Raw genomic sequence first — 15,701 nt, 5'->3', positions numbered from 1 at the left:
GCAGATGTTTAAATTCTCTTAGTCTGCCTTAATTACATGCATTATCTTGGCCTCCATGTCTTTATAAGACGAGGATAATATCTATTTCAGTAGGATTAAAGAGAAAATCTATGAAGCGCTAAGTAAGTGTTAGCTGGTATATTTCTTGACATGCCTTTAAAAACAGAAAAAATTACTTATATGCAAGCAAATGGTTAAGAGAATTTTTTTAAAAGACTTTATTTCTTGGAGCAGTTTTAGGTTCACAGCAAATTTGAAAGATGCAGAGAATGCCTATTCCTCCAACCCCCCCCCCCCCCACTGCCTCCTCACTATCAACATCCCCCACCAAAGTGGTACATTAGTTACACTTGATAAACCTACATTGACATATTATCTCTCAAAGTCCATAGTCTACATTAGGGTCACTCTTGGTGCTGTACATTCCATTATATGTCTTTCTGAAACATTAGACTCCCCACTGTTGTCATTAGCGATTCTCCTCAGAAAGGCTTGGTTATACAAAGAAAGCAGGTACTTTCTTATGGAACTTCTCAAAGTCTTTAATGAGCATGATGGCCTGTCAGGAATGCTATCACAAGCAGCATTTCCTATACCTATTTGACCATAAGATGTTTTGTCTCAAAATCTCTCTCAGGATCGCTGCCCTTCAGGACTCCAGTTTGGGGAACTCTGTTTGGAACAAGGGCAGCAGCTATCCGTATTCCCCTGTAACTCTTGGTCACATGCAGTGGTGGCTAATTAAATATAAGAGGACCCTGAGTCAGTGAATAATCCCTTTCACTGTTTTTCAAGCCTACTGTTAGAATCCTTTAAAGCAGCTTCATTGGAAACAAAGAACACAGTTGCAGAAATTTCTAGACAGGCCAATTCTCAGAAACATCATTGTCCTGGAGAGAAACATGTCAACTGGTTTGTGGTGACAGTCAGTCGTTGCAGCCTACCCCCAGGGGAAAATGTGTCCCACCAGCACTCTAACACCATGCTCACTCTGACCATACAGAAATTGAGTTAACGTCCAATTTTGTAAGTACTGTAACTGGACTGGCTTGTCATCTCATTTAACAGGGGGCTGTTTTCTCTCTTTTGGGGACAGGATAAAAAATGTCAATTCTCACTTCTCCAAGAGGAAAGGTAGAAGTCGTTCACTGCCGAAGAACAGAGTCACAGGATATTTTTTGTATCAAAAACCTCATTAGAAAATTTACCCAGAAGCTGTTTGGGAGGCTTAATATCATCTATCTTCTGTAAGTACGTAGTCAAGTAAGCTTAACTATGTTTATCAGTTTTATCACACAACAGAAAGGAACCTCAGTCCCCCACTCCTTTGTCTCTATGGGGCCTTTGGCAAGGAAATGGGCAGCAAGAAAATCTACCCTACTGAGCAGGAGATCTTTGGGAACAACCAGTCTCTAAGTCCTGTAACAACATGCAGGTCGAAGGGTTTCTCATGGGTTTTGGATTCAGACAAACTTGGGTTCAAATCTCAACTACCGCACCCACTGGTAGATTCACTTGGGGCAAGTTAATAATATTAGCTACCAGTTTTGAGAATTTATTTTCTATCAGGCTCTGTGCTTTGCCAACATGATTTTATTTAATACACTGACACCTCTCTGAGGTAGCCACTATCATGTCCATCTTAAAGATGAGAAAATGGAGGCCTGCCAAGGTCAAGTAGTTAGTGACAAAGCCTGGTTATGCTCTTATCCATTGCTGTTAAAATATTCTTCTAAATTTCAAAATCTGTATAGATTATTTTTTCCTTAAAAAAGTTCTTTTTTCCCTGTTTTGCTTTTTTGGATACCGGAATATAAATATCCTGTAATCTCTCCTCATATTTTTATTGAAGAAGATAAGAGTTAGCTCAGTATTGTGGATTTCATAAAGCATCATATTAAATACAATTGAAATGTTTAAACTGAGGCCAACCTAAGACATTAAAATTTGTCATTTCTGATCAGCACACAGATGAGTATAATGTAAACTTGTACAATTTTGTTAGAGAACAGTAGGGCAATATGTATAAAATACTTTAAAATGTATGCACCAATTAAATTATTTCATTTTTTGGTATTATTGTGGATTAAATACCTTGATGATGTCTTCTGGATGGAAAAAGTATGTTGACACACACACACACACACACACACACGCATGCACACACTCATGCACATTCACATACACAAGTTAAGAACTAAGCAGAGAACATCATCAGAGTGAAATAAAAAACTTCAGCAGAACAGTAGGTCTTATTATTATTATTATTATTATTATTATTATTGATTTCAGAGAGGAAGGGAGAGGGAGAGAGAGAGATAGTAACAATGATGAGAGAGAATCATTGATTGGCTGCCTCCTGCATGTCTTCTGCTGGGGATCGAGTTTGCAACCCAGGCATGTGCCTTTGACTGGAATTGGACCTGGGACCCTTCAGTCTGCAGGCTGATGCTCTATCCACTGAGCCAAACTGTCTAGGGCAAGAACAGTAGGTCTTAATGCCACTTTCTCCTTGAGTATTTTATGCTATATTCTAGAAACCTCATGATTCTGTGTTTGACAGCTTTGCAAATAACAGAAAATAAATACTCCCTCCACCTAAGGAAGGAAGTATTAGATTCTTTTGTATAAAACTGGCTTGTTAATTATAAGGATGAATGAGATATAAGCCCACTAGATAAAAGTGGACCTATAGAGGGAAATGGAATAAGAATTTTTAAACAAACTCTGAATAAAGAAGGCAAGATAGGAAGAAGAAAAACAAAATAAAATGTGGGACATGTTAATCACATAATAAGAAGATAGAAAAAAATTCAACTATATCACTAATTTCAATAAATTTATTTGGGAAAAAATCTTCAGTTAAAAGATAAAGGTTGGCAGATTGGCTGAAATAGAACAAAACAAATTTCAGTCATATTTTTGTGTTTGAAAAACACCTAAGATACAAGGGCACAGAAGTGTTTAAAGTCCAAGTACTGGGGGGAAAACGACTGCCAGCCAAAATCTCACTTAAAAAAGGCTAGTGTTGTTATATAAGCAGTAGACAAAATATACTTTAGGGCAAAAAGCATCATACAGCTAAAGAGGGTTTAGATTTTTAGAGAGGTGTGACAGCTTTAAACTTGTATGCTACTAATGACACAGTCCTAAAATAAAGCAGAAAGTAATAGAACCAAAAGATGAAATAGACATACCCACCTTCATAATTGGAGATTTTAAAACACTGTTCTTAATAAATGGGAGATCAAGTAAACAAAAAATCAGTTATGATATCACCTCTAGGACAAGTAAAAATCATTGTGGGAGCGAAGAAGGGAGAGGAAGAAAGAGGTAGAGGGAGAAGGTGTGTTTTTAAAGCTGGTTTAAAATTATTCTTTATAATAAGCCACATCATAACCAAAGGAGGCCTTCTAAACACACACACACACATATTTTACACAAAATATGTTAAAGTTCAAAGATATTATTCACCAATAGAAATCAGAATTCTGTTCATAGAGCAAGAAGTGGAAATTATACGTGCAAATGATAACGCTGCAGAAGTAACATTTTGCAGTCAGCCATTTGGAAATTGCAGTGAATTTTCCCAATGAAACCAAGTTATTCGTGGCTGGCTTCCCAGGCCAACTTACAAAATCCTATCTATATATGTAAAAGCCTAACTGACAGTTATGACTGAATGAGCGGAACAACTGGTTGACCAGTCACTATGATGTGCACTGACCACTAGGGGGCAGACGCTCAATGCAGGGGTTGCCCCCTGGTGGTCAGTGTGCTCCCACAACCAACCTCCCGTGGCTGGCCAACCTCCCGTGGCCCCTTCCCCCAGCCAGCCAACCTCCCGCAGCCCCTCCCCCACCCCCTTGGTCAGCCAACCTCCTACAGCTCCTCCCCCCTGCCCAGCCAACCTCCTGCAGCCCCTCCCCCTTGCCATCCAACCTCCTGCAGTCCCTCCCCCTGGCCAGCCGGTCCCCCGATAGGCCTCAATTACCAGCCAGGCCGAGGGACCCCACCTGTGCATGAATTCGTGCACTGGGCCTCTAGTTTAATCTATAATGTCTGTGTCATACAGTACTGTGCTAATTGTACTATTGAACCCAACCACCATCCTGGGTTCCCATGGATAAATGCATTTTAAGTTCAAATTGGGATTCCAGGAACACATTTCCCTTGCTTCCCTGAAGGGATGGCAGTTGCCCTGTCTCAGCTCTTGCCCACTTCCTCCTCCTCCACCACCACCATCATCATGGCTGACATGCCAGGGGTCCTATGCCCTGGGCATTTTCTCACCCGAATTAGAGTGAGAACTCTCAGTATGAAGCTCTGGGAGCCTGGGGCAGGGGAGCCCAGAAGACCAGGAGCTGGAGGGAGCCTCTGCAGGGCTTCAGTGAGTCATCTGGAGAGGTTGGGGGTGCATTCTTCTGCTGAGAAGTCCTGTGTGTGAATGCTGTAATCTCGGGACCTGAGAGTAGCCTGCTGCCTTTTCTCCATGAGAGCCAGTGCTTTGGTGGGGCCCTTGGGCTGGGTGCACCCTTGATGGAGTCCCCTCTGGCTGTGGGATGTAACTTCCTATGAGAGGGGATGGTGGCTGTAGATGCTGAGATCAGCATCCCTACCACAGTGTTTCCCAAAGATGCCCCTACCTCTGGTGGTACCCAAGGTGATTCGACTTGATACCATGCACAAGATATTTTTGTTTTAAGTGTTATGTCTTTATTTTTATAGTTATTCTCTCTTTCTAGCAAGGGATACTGGTTTTCCATTTATGATAGTGATGTAAGTTTTCTATTAAAATATATCTATTTAAGCCAAAATGAACAGGTTTAAAGACAAAAAATTGGGACAAGAAGTACATGTGTGTAAGAGACTGTTTTTGTTTTTTTTTTGAAAATAATGTGCTGTCAGGTGGGGAGAAAGCAAACAACAGGCTACTAACAGTATGGGTTGTGCTATTTCATTTTAAAAAACACACAAAGCACATTTCAATGTATGGCTGCCCTGAAAACAAGGCAAATCTGGAGAAATTGACACCAAAATGTTGACAAAGGTTGGTTATCTATGGGAGGTGGTATCAAGGATGATTTTTCAAATTACTTTTTCTCTTTTTGTTTGTGAGTACTTTCTAATTATTTACTGGACTGACAATATAATACTTGGGTGATAAAAGTGTAACTGGAGAGTATATATAACTTTCTCTCTATTATCCCCATTGTCTCTTCTCCTCCTTCAGTTATATGCTGTCTTCTCATTTATTCCCCTTAATAAGGAATGGATAACTTTTGCCTTCTTTGATTTTTGAAGGAACATGAAAAAAAAATTTCCCCCTCCAACTTAAGATACCAGTCGATTTCACTTAGCTAAGAAAGTGAACATTGCATTTCAATTTATATACAAATGGTTCTCCGTGAAGTAACGTGTATACTGTCTGTAAGTCATAGCTCTTGCTGCCATGACGGGCCACATGCCAGAGAAGCTGTTGGGAGGGACCATCAAAATGTCCCTTTGGGACAGCCACCAGAGGAATTGGAAGACCTGCTTCTCCTCCCTTGTCTTCGCTAACTTGTGATCTACCTGCTTCCATTTCTGCAGGTAGATCAGATATATTGCTAATGCTCGGATTCCATAAGAATCAGCTCAGGGTTTGGAGAAATTGTTAAGAATGCTGCTGAACACAGGTGACCAACTCATCCCAGTTTTCCAGGACTTTTCTGGTTGTAGCACTGACAGTCCCATGTACTGGACACATCAGTCCTGGTTAAACTGGGACAGCTGGCCACACTAACTGCACATGTTTAGGCTAACACAGGTATAGGCAACATGGAATGGACAGGAGAAACTTTACAGTCAACCAATTTTCCCAGCCAATCTCCAAGGGAAGGATATTGAACAATTCATTTCATAAATGTAATGGCTTTCTAATGAAATATAATTTTCAGTAAAAATGTAGTTGATCATGCCAGATGTCCTGAAAGATCTATTCCCAAAGTGGGCTGTCACATTGCTTCCACCTCTTTCAATGGTTATCAGACTTATGCCTCAGTGGTTGCTGAGCTCCAGTAGCCAAACGGGTTTGAGAAAATGACATCCTCATCTCATTTTCCACAATCTTACATGTGTGTGCAATTTTAATCCTTTCCACAGGGAGAAGGCAAACCTTGCCATCACTCTCTGTAATGACAAGGAGGAGATCATGGCCCACGCCACCTTCGTGGACTATCCCAACTGGAATGTGGCCAACCAGGAAGAGTGGGTGCACGTGTTCTGGGAGCTCGACAAGGAACTCCCATGCACAGTAAGCAATCATGCACATGCTTATTAGAACCGGCTTCATTTTGAAGGGAGGCCCTGTGCTTACATATATGTCTTTTCAGTTTTGGACTGAGCAGTTCAAAACTCACAACAGAAAATATGTGACATAATGGCAGTTAGAAATGAAGTTAGCTGGCGGGGAGGGAAGGTGGGTCTGTAGGTATAGAAAAGGGTAGGTAATAGCCAGATCAGACAGCTGCTGGCCAGGCCCAGGCCATACTTTGCTGATGAGGACTGGGAGCAAGGAATTAGTGGGAATGTCAGAACATCTGCTTTCTGGTCTCCACCCTGTGCTCCGAGTATCTGTATCCAAAGATTTTTATGTATTGGAAGGGCATGTTCCATCTACAGATTTGCCTCTATAATAATGACAACAGCCTCAGATTCCTGTCACACTATAATTTTCCAAGTATCTTTATGGACTATGGCTCATGTGATGTCTTCTAGCTGAGGGCATCTGACAACCTGTTGGCAAATAGGGGCCAGGTCAGCAGTTCCCAGGGAGTTGGGTCCAGGTGACTGGTGCCACATCTGAGCCCTTCCTGCCCTCCACCTGCCAGAGCCAGGCCCGCATCTGGCCTCCATTTCTGTGGGCAACACACTTGCCTGTCAGTGGAATTCAATAGCATGTCCCCAGAGCCCTGGGGAATGTCACTTGAGTTCATGAATGAGTTCACCTCCCACAAATACACACACACACACACACACACACACACACACACACACCTATGCACACACATGCACACTTGGCACATTATCCAGCACATATTCAGCTACATGGTGTCTTCCCTTGTCCTCTATGTTCTTCTCTACCCCACTACCCTGTCCACCCAGTTACCATTGTCAGAAAAATTATCTCAAACTTGGAAATATTCTTTCATTCAATGCTTGTATCTTTGATTGACTTTCTATTGACTGGGCTATTTTACAATTCTGTAAGAACAGTGATTAACGTATGGATGTTTATCCGTTTGAGATGTAAATAATTTCTATCTGGTGGAAGAAGAGATAATTTCAAAGGTTTCGGCTATGGCCCAGGAGAACATTTACTATTTTGTATCATACCCAGCAATATTTTAAAAATATTCTCTCATTAACTTGACTAAAGTAACCAGCATCTCAAGTGCAATGAATCATTTTTATCATCTCAATGGTCAGCCATAAACTAATGAGGTGACCATTGAAATGATAAACCAAATTCACGATACCTCTCAAGCCATTTTATGCCCGAGTGTTCTAAGGCACACGCCATCCAATAGCAGGGGAGTCCAAGGCACATGGATTTGCAGGTGGTAGCCCCAGGCCATCTATAAAATTGCTCAGGAAACAAGGGACACAGACAGTGCTTCTGTTGTTCTGACCTAGGTGCAAGCACTACCCTCCCCGACCAGCCACCTCACATGATCTCCCGATTTGCAGATTTGCCCATAAACACAGGGGTACTGAGTTGAGCAGATGAACCTGTGGATAGATGGACTCATTATTTAGAGCACTTAAGAAGTCTTCAGAAGTTCCAAGATATAGCTCTCTAAAAACTTGAAAAATTTAACCTTAAAGTCATGTTAGAATCTTGCTACTTTGAGTTTTCAGCTCCCAGGTTTTCTGAATCCCCAGAGTAATATTTGATTCTGACTCTGGGAATGTTGAACAAAACAAGCCATTGGATTCATAAGTGGCATCTGCCTTCCATCCTTCAAATTCATAAGAGACTCTTTCCCTCATGTCACTTGAATAGAGCAGCAGCTGCTTACTCAAGAGCCCCGGGGAAAGGGTGATTGTCTTTCACTTGGCATTGACACCCCCGAGGACCAGACTACTGAGTTAATAATCAATTTCACTCCCCTGCAGGCACCTCCCTGCCCACAGCCCGTTTGTGGGGGCAGGAATAAGAGCCAGTTGCATTGGACTCATTTAGGATCCCTGTTACCTTGAATAATTCTGAGCTAGGAGGACAGAAGGCGGTGAGCAGAGTACGGGAGAACACTCCAACACTGCCTGAGCACCTCATCACTTTAGACATAAAATATCCACAAACACAGTGCTGTTCTGTGTCTTTGACCAAACCCCCCTCCCACCTCCCACCTCCCACCCTGCTCTAACATAGCCCAGATGCTCACTCAGCCTTAGTTATTTTCTCTTTTCTTCTGCAGCCTCTGAACACATTGTTCATGCACCTCTTTGTGGCCGTGGACGAGTATTCTACTGGCTGTTGCAAAGAGATAATTCGGTAAGTGGCTGGGGCCTTGCAGACGGTGACTTGGGGGCTGGCAGCAGCACCATAGACAAGACACATTAATGCCAAAATGACATGAAAGAGACCATGTGGATACAGTCATCCCTCGAGGGACTGGTTCTAGAACTTCTGCGGGTACCCAAAGCTGCTGTGTTCAAGTCCCTTATATAAACTGGCACAGTATTTACATACTCCAAGTGGCCAGATTATTATAATCTCTGAACGCATAATAATCTGGCCACTCAGTATATATATATTAGAGGCCCGGTGCATGAGTGGGGTCCGGACAGCCTGGCCAGGGGGAGGGGACATGGGCGGTTGGCCGGCCTGCCTGCTGGTGGAACTCCTGGTCGAGAGGACAATTTGCATATTAGCCTTTTATTATATAGGATATACACTGAGTGGCCAGATTATTATGCGTTCAGAGATCATAATAATCTGGCCACTCAGTGTATATTCTACACAATCCTCCTGTATACTTTAAATCAGCAGTCGCCAACCATTCGGACCTCACAGGCCACCAGTGGTCCATGGACCACCGGTTGGCGATGGCTGCTTTAAATCATCTCTGTTACTTATATTACCTAATACAGTGGAAATGCTATGTGACTATTGTTATACTGTATTGCTTAGGGAATAATGATAAGGAAAAAAAGTCTGTACATGTTCAGTACAGATGCAACCATTGTAGGCCTAACTACATAGTACACGCCAGCGGCAATGTAACATTTAAAAAAACATATTTTTGATCTGTGGTTGATTGAATCCACAGCTGTAGAACCTGTGGATATTTAGGGCCTGTAGTTTTAAAATATCTTTAAAGGACATGAAACTCTTTGAGGTGTAGCATTTATGGGATAGCAGTGATATTGCTGAAAGAAAATCACAGGTTTGGATGGATGTTCCTAAAGTTTTCCTCACTCCTATCTTTAGAAATGTTTATTAACATGACAGACTGTAGAAGCATCCTGAATAATAGGACACGCTGAAATACGATCAGCGGGGCTCCCGGGTGACGGTGATGTGTCGCTGACAGCCTGCACAGACATTGGGAGGGGGGCTCAGCTTTCAAGTCACACTTGAAATGTCACACCAGACCTTCCAGATGCCAGGTCAAAGGTTAATATTCACAGAAATCTGGTGTGCTGCCTGAACATGGCAGCCTTTATTCTTTCTACCTCCATGGAGCAGATAGAGAAGGGCTGGGGAACCCAAGGAAAAGTAGAGAAGAAGAAGAAACTACCTGGAAGATGTTCTTGCCTTGGCAGGCAGGGAGCAAAGGGGGGCAGAGGGAGGTCGGGACACCTCATCTAGCTTAGTGAAGGCATTTGTCTCAATCAGGTGCCAGCTTCGGGGATTGCTTGGTTGTTAACACTCTCCTGCCCTCTCTTTCCCTCGCCAGGTCTGTGTTTAAGGCGGTGCCAGAGCTGCACTTCATCTTTCTCGTCGTGCCCGCCTACATGAGCCTCGGTAAGGTCTGCTCAACTACCTCTGCCCGGTCGGGAACAGGAAATTCATGTTTAAATGGGACCGTGGTGAATGGGGACTAAGGAGGATCTCCAGGTCTACAATGTACACCATGCCTCTGTGACTATAGCACTTAAAACACAATTGAGAATGGGATCTACACTGTGTTTTGAAGTTCTAGTTATTCCTTGGTAAAACGAGGCCACATTTCTCTGTCTCTTCTGATTTAGGCTCAACCCTGATCACTGTGTTTGACCAAGTGGGGAACATTCCGAATCTGACCTTTGACGAGGACTTTGCTGTGCACATATGTCACAGGCACAGCCATTACCCTCAGCTGCACATTCGCAAAGCCAGGTAAGGTTGGAGCAGTGCCTTTGGTCACCTAAGCTTCACCCTGACCGTTCCCTTGTGAAGAGTTTTTAAATTGTCAATTTTACTGTAAGTAGAAACAGCTTGGATTAAGTTGTTGTGGAATACCCATAAGCATGACTTCATTTGAAGATGTCTACAGTGCCTCTTGATGACATAATTTGGGGAACTAAACGTCTGATGAAACTCATTTGGTGATGTGTGGCTGGGAAAGTTGTAGATTTACTACTTATGGGTTTCTGAAAACACATAGTTTTTTATGTCCCATGCTGAGTGAAATAACTTGAAAACAAATCTAAAAATGAATCTGCCTAAAAATAAATAAATAAATAAAAATGAATCTACTTATTTAGTTTTCCTAGTAGAGCCCACTTATTTTCTGGCATTCAGTGGATGACGATTCTGTTGACCCCAACGAGGGGTGTCTAAGTCGAAGGTCTTTACCATCAGTGGCCCACAAGACATGCCCCCAAGCTCAGCAATCTTAAGGAGATGGCTGTGCCTGAGTCTGTTTCCAAAAGAGGGCTGTAACCCCACCTCCCATCCTGCAAGCTCTCCTGCAATGTGGCCTTATCATCCTCTCATCAGGAGGTGGGGTCTGTGGCCCTCTTTATCTGGGCCAGATTGTGACTTTTTCTTTTCTTTTAACCCTCACCCGAGGATATTTTTCCATTGATTTTTAGAGAGAGTGGAAGAGAGAGGGAAAGACAGAGAAATATAGATGTCAGAGAAACACATCAATTGGTTGCCTCCTACACACATCCTGACCAGGGCCTGGGCTGGAGAGAAGCCTGCAACTGAGGTATGTGCCCTTGACCGGAATCGAACCCAGGACCCTTCAGTCTGCATGCTGACGCTCTATCCACTGAGCCAAACTAGCTAGGGCCAGATTGTGACTTTTTCACCCCATAGAGAATGGTGGAAAGGAGGCTCTTGATTTCTGAGGCTAGGTCTCTCAGGAGTTCTCTTGGGACTCTCATTCTGGAGGGGATGAGGCGTAGAAGTCTGACTGCCCTGAGACCAATATGCTGGAAAGGTCACATGTTGCCCTCGGGTCAGTAGGCCAGTGGGGCTCCTGCTGACAGCATTGGCTGGCAGCCCTGTGAGTAAGCCAGCAAGGACATCCAGGCAAGGAGAGCCCCCCTGTATCTGCAGCCCAGACAGCATGTGATTGTGGAGCCCTGAGAGACCCCAAGCAAGGACTGCCCAGCTGTGTCCCCTCAGAGTTTTGACTCACAAAGTTGTGAGCAAAATAGAAGGGCTGTTTTGAGATACGAGTGCATCTGCAACCATTTCACAGGCGTAGTTGCTTGGCTTTTATCAGTGAAGAATAAATTGTATCTTCTCGGGTCAACTGTTGTCATATTTGATAAGTGCTCAATTTCTCTAGAAAGTATTAAATTAAAATCTTAAAAACCCGAGACCTACTATTTACCAGGCATGTAGTATTACAGCATAATTGTTAAGAATCTGTAATCATGACGTGAGGTAGATATAGATTCTGATCTTAGTTCTGATACTGACTGATGGGTTCACTTGAAAAAGGAACCGGCCTCCCCAGGCCTCAATTTCCTCTCTGTCAGTGGGTGCAAGCATAGTGCCCACTGTGTTGACTGGATGAGCTGATGAAAATCAATTCCTTAGCACACTTCCCATCACCTGTAAATGCTTAAGGAAATTTACTATTATTATTATTATTATTACTATTATAGTTATGTGGGGGAGAGAGAACCACCCACAATAAACTGCTATGTAGCTTGGAAGAGGGTAAAACAGAAAGGGGTAAAGACAGCTTCATACAACCGTCTCACCCGCCCCCCCAAAAAAGTTTAAATGTCCATCAACAGTTAAATCTTTACATTTTCAAACTGTGGCACATCCATACAATAGGTATTACTTAGCAGTGAAATGGAATGGAGTACTTATCACACAATAATAGCATGGATCGATCTCAGAAAGGTTATGCTGAGTGAAAGAAGGCAAACATGGAGACAAAGGCCATATATTGTTGATCCCACTTTTACGATGTACAAAACAGGCAAGACTAACTGTACAGAGAGAAATCAGGCCAGTGGTTGCCTCCAGTGGAAGGAAGAGTGAGACAGGGAGAGACATGATGAAATTCTGGGGTAATGACAATGTTCTGTATATTGATTGTGGTTTAGACAGTTGTCAAAACTCATCAAACTGTATTCTTTTTTAAAAACAAATATTTTTATTGCTTTCAGAGAAGAAGGTAAGAGAGAGAGAGAGAGAGAGAGAGAGAGAGAGAGAGAGAGAGAGAGAGAGAGAGAGAAGCATCAATGATGACAGAGAATCATTGATTGGCTGCCTTCTGCATGCCCCACACCGGGGGTCGAGCCCGCAGCCCAGGCTTGTGCCCTGACCAAGAATGGAACCGTGACCTTCTGGTTCATTGATTGACGCTCAGCCACTGAGCCAGGCCAGCCGGGCCAAACTGCATTCTTAATATCTGTGCATTTTAGTAAATGTACAATAACCTCTGAATCTGGTCAGGAAGGTTGAGTCAGAGTTCAGTCAGAGTGACAGAAGGAGCAAAGGCATGGCGACAGGAAAGTGCACTGTCTATTACCAGGCAGGTTAGCAGGCACAGCTACTGTTCAAGGTATGGGGAAAAAGAGCAGATTGTGGATAGCAGAAGTACAGTAATGAGAAGGCTTTATCTTGGAGCCAGCAGGGAGCACTGAAGAAGAAAGGCATGATATGCTCTGTATGTTACTAGGTAACTGATTTCCGTGTGGTCAATGGCTTATAGAGGAGGAGCACAGAGCAGCCGGCTGAAATTTAGGCCTTGACAAGTTAAAGAAATCCAGGGGGGAATGGATCAGTAAAAGTGCAATTTGGATGGAGAAGTTCAAGAATGAAAATGCGTTAATGATGACTCAGGGTTTCGGGGAGCTGCTATCAGGGTTCATTAGCTGAAAGTAAAAATAATAGCATTAGATGGACAGGAGAGAGTTGGAAATACAGGTTCTCTCATGAGGGAGGATATCATGAGAGTAAAGGAGATTGTCCAGCAGGATATTGAGAGATGAAAATGACCTGCTACTGATAATAAGAAAGAAAACTGGAAGAGAGGGGAAGGAGTGTTGCAGAAGGCAAAGACTCTTGAAGTGGCAAACAGTGAAGGGCAGTTAAATAATTTGAGTATAAAAGAGAGGCCATTGGATTTGAAAATTTAAAAAGGCACAGAGGAGTTGAGTAAAATTGATGGATTTCTAGCCAGACGGATCAAGACAAAGAAGACAAATCAGCAATACCGGGAATAAAAGTGGGGACACCACTACAGGCTCCACAGACATTAAAGGGTTGGGGAGTGCTGCAACAACTGTATAACTTCAACAATTTAGAGAAAATGGGCCAAATCCTTGGAAAACACCAACTACCAAAACTCATTTGAGATAAATTAATAACTTGAATAATTCCATATCTATTAAAGAGAAGGCAAGCGAACTTGGGATGAGAGGGAGGGTGGCTGCCTGCCCTGACACTGGCCTCTCCCCCAGACTGCAGCCCCAACCCCACCTCATCCTAATTTGCTTCTCCTCTTTTTGCCTTATTCTTATGGCTCTGAACTCTGCCTTCCCCAAGGTCTGGACCTCAGCTCCCTTCCAAGCTCATCCCCTTGGCTCCCCTGTGCCAGCCTTGGCCACTCAGTGCCCTACTTCTGACCACTTACTTGGTTTGGGGACACGTCTTGCCCCTCCCTGAAGGGCAGAGTTGGATACTGTTAATCAAATTTCAGTGAGTTGAATAGAGGTAAGGAAGTTAAGGCAAGGTCATACTCACTGCTTTTTAGGGAAGTTTGGTGATGAAGAAAAGCAAAAGGAGGGAGGCAGATGTTGAACATTTTGCAAACAATGTAAAGTGATTCCATTTTTACTCTTCCTGTAAAGCATTTACTCTGCATTCTGAGATCCAGACAGCATGTGTCTAAAATAAGATTACCGAGGAGAAGAATAAGTTCAGATACAAGTTAGTCACTTAATTTAGAACAAGAAGAAAATTCCTCGTAGAAAATTATTTTTCTTTACTTCTTATTCACAGCTAAATACTCACATTGTCATTCTCTCTTTATAAAATCCTTTGGATTAGGATACAAATGCTAACACAAGCCAAACACATTCTGAAGAAAAGGAATTTTGTGAGTGAAATAACATTTTTAATTGATTCACTCACACCTTACAGATCCTTCTTTCTGATTTATGAAGTTTCTCTTGTTAGTATCAGCACAGGTAAATTAGACCCTCCTGCCCTTCACAAAAGTATAATTTAAGAACATTTGATCATGAGGGTAGGGAAGGACTCACCAGGAAAGGATTATGTGCTGTCAGTCAGTGTTGTAAAGTACAGTGGTCCCTCCCCTTATCTCCGGGGCATTCAGCCCAAGACAAACCCCCTGCCTAAGACCGTGATAGTACAAAACTCTATACTGTGTTTTCCTGTACATACATACCTATTGTGAAGTGTAATTTATAAATTAGGCAAGTAAGAGATAACAACAGTAACATAATGAAATAGAGCAGCTGTAACAATATGCTGTAAGAAAAGCTATGTGAGTGTGGGCTTTCTCTGACAACGAATCTAAAAACTGAAACTAAGTGACTGTCGGACGGGTTAGCGTTTATAGTGTGTATACCCTGGACCCAGGATGACTCACATCCGGGGTGGGACGATTTCATTATGTTACTCACAGTGGCACACAATTTAAACTTATGAATTGCTTATTTCTGGAAATTTTCAATTAATATTTTTGGGCCCCAATTGACTGCAGTTTAACTGAAACCATGGAAAACACAGCCACAGAAAAAGGGTGGGGGACCTACTGTAACTAAAATGGCCCACTGCTTTTTTGATGACACTGGTTAACCAAATTAGGTCAACATCATTACTCTCTAAAGTAGATGAAATAAAACTTAGGACTTTTAAAACATAAGGTTGGTGGATTTTAAATACTAATTTTTCACCTCTCCAAGCGTCTATTTTTATTAAGCATCTGATAGTCTCATGCTTCTTAGGAATCTACCTAAGCTTGACTTCTGAGCAATCTATACTAATAAAAGGGTAATATGCTAATTAGACCGAACAACTTCCAGACAACCTTCCAGATGTCCTTTCAGACAAAGCTATTGTGGCGGGGCCAAGGCAGAGGTGGTTAGGAGCGATCAGACCGGCAGGGAAGAGCAGTTAGGGGGATCAGACCAGCAGGGGAGAGCAGTCAGGCCGGCAGGGGAGAGCTGTTAGGGCGATCAGACTGGCAGGGGAGAGCAGTTAGGGCAATTAGGCCAGCAGGCAG

At 42.8% G+C, this 15,701-nt stretch overlaps 1 protein-coding gene across 1 annotated transcript in view; it reads left to right on the top strand.

Annotated features, from left to right (window-relative positions):
- CFAP61 (cilia and flagella associated protein 61) overlaps positions 1-15,701 on the top strand; it is a gene marked incomplete at its 3' end in the record, with an annotated part of 235,177 nt that overhangs the window by 613 nt on the left and 218,863 nt on the right. The window contains exons 2-6 of the mRNA XM_079783836.1: positions 1,097-1,247; positions 6,145-6,295; positions 8,463-8,539; positions 9,948-10,015; positions 10,243-10,369. Coding sequence (XP_079639962.1) covers positions 1,105-1,247; positions 6,145-6,295; positions 8,463-8,539; positions 9,948-10,015; positions 10,243-10,369 — 566 coding nt within the window. The 5' untranslated portion in view covers positions 1,097-1,104. The remainder of the gene's footprint in view (positions 1-1,096; positions 1,248-6,144; positions 6,296-8,462; positions 8,540-9,947; positions 10,016-10,242; positions 10,370-15,701) is intronic.

The sequence above is a fragment of the Cnephaeus nilssonii genome (genome assembly GCF_951640355.1).
Source record: "Cnephaeus nilssonii genome assembly, chromosome: 11".
In the NCBI taxonomy this organism is placed as follows: Eukaryota; Metazoa; Chordata; class Mammalia; order Chiroptera; family Vespertilionidae; genus Cnephaeus; species Cnephaeus nilssonii.
This window is presented reverse-complemented; position numbering and strand designations above follow the sequence as displayed.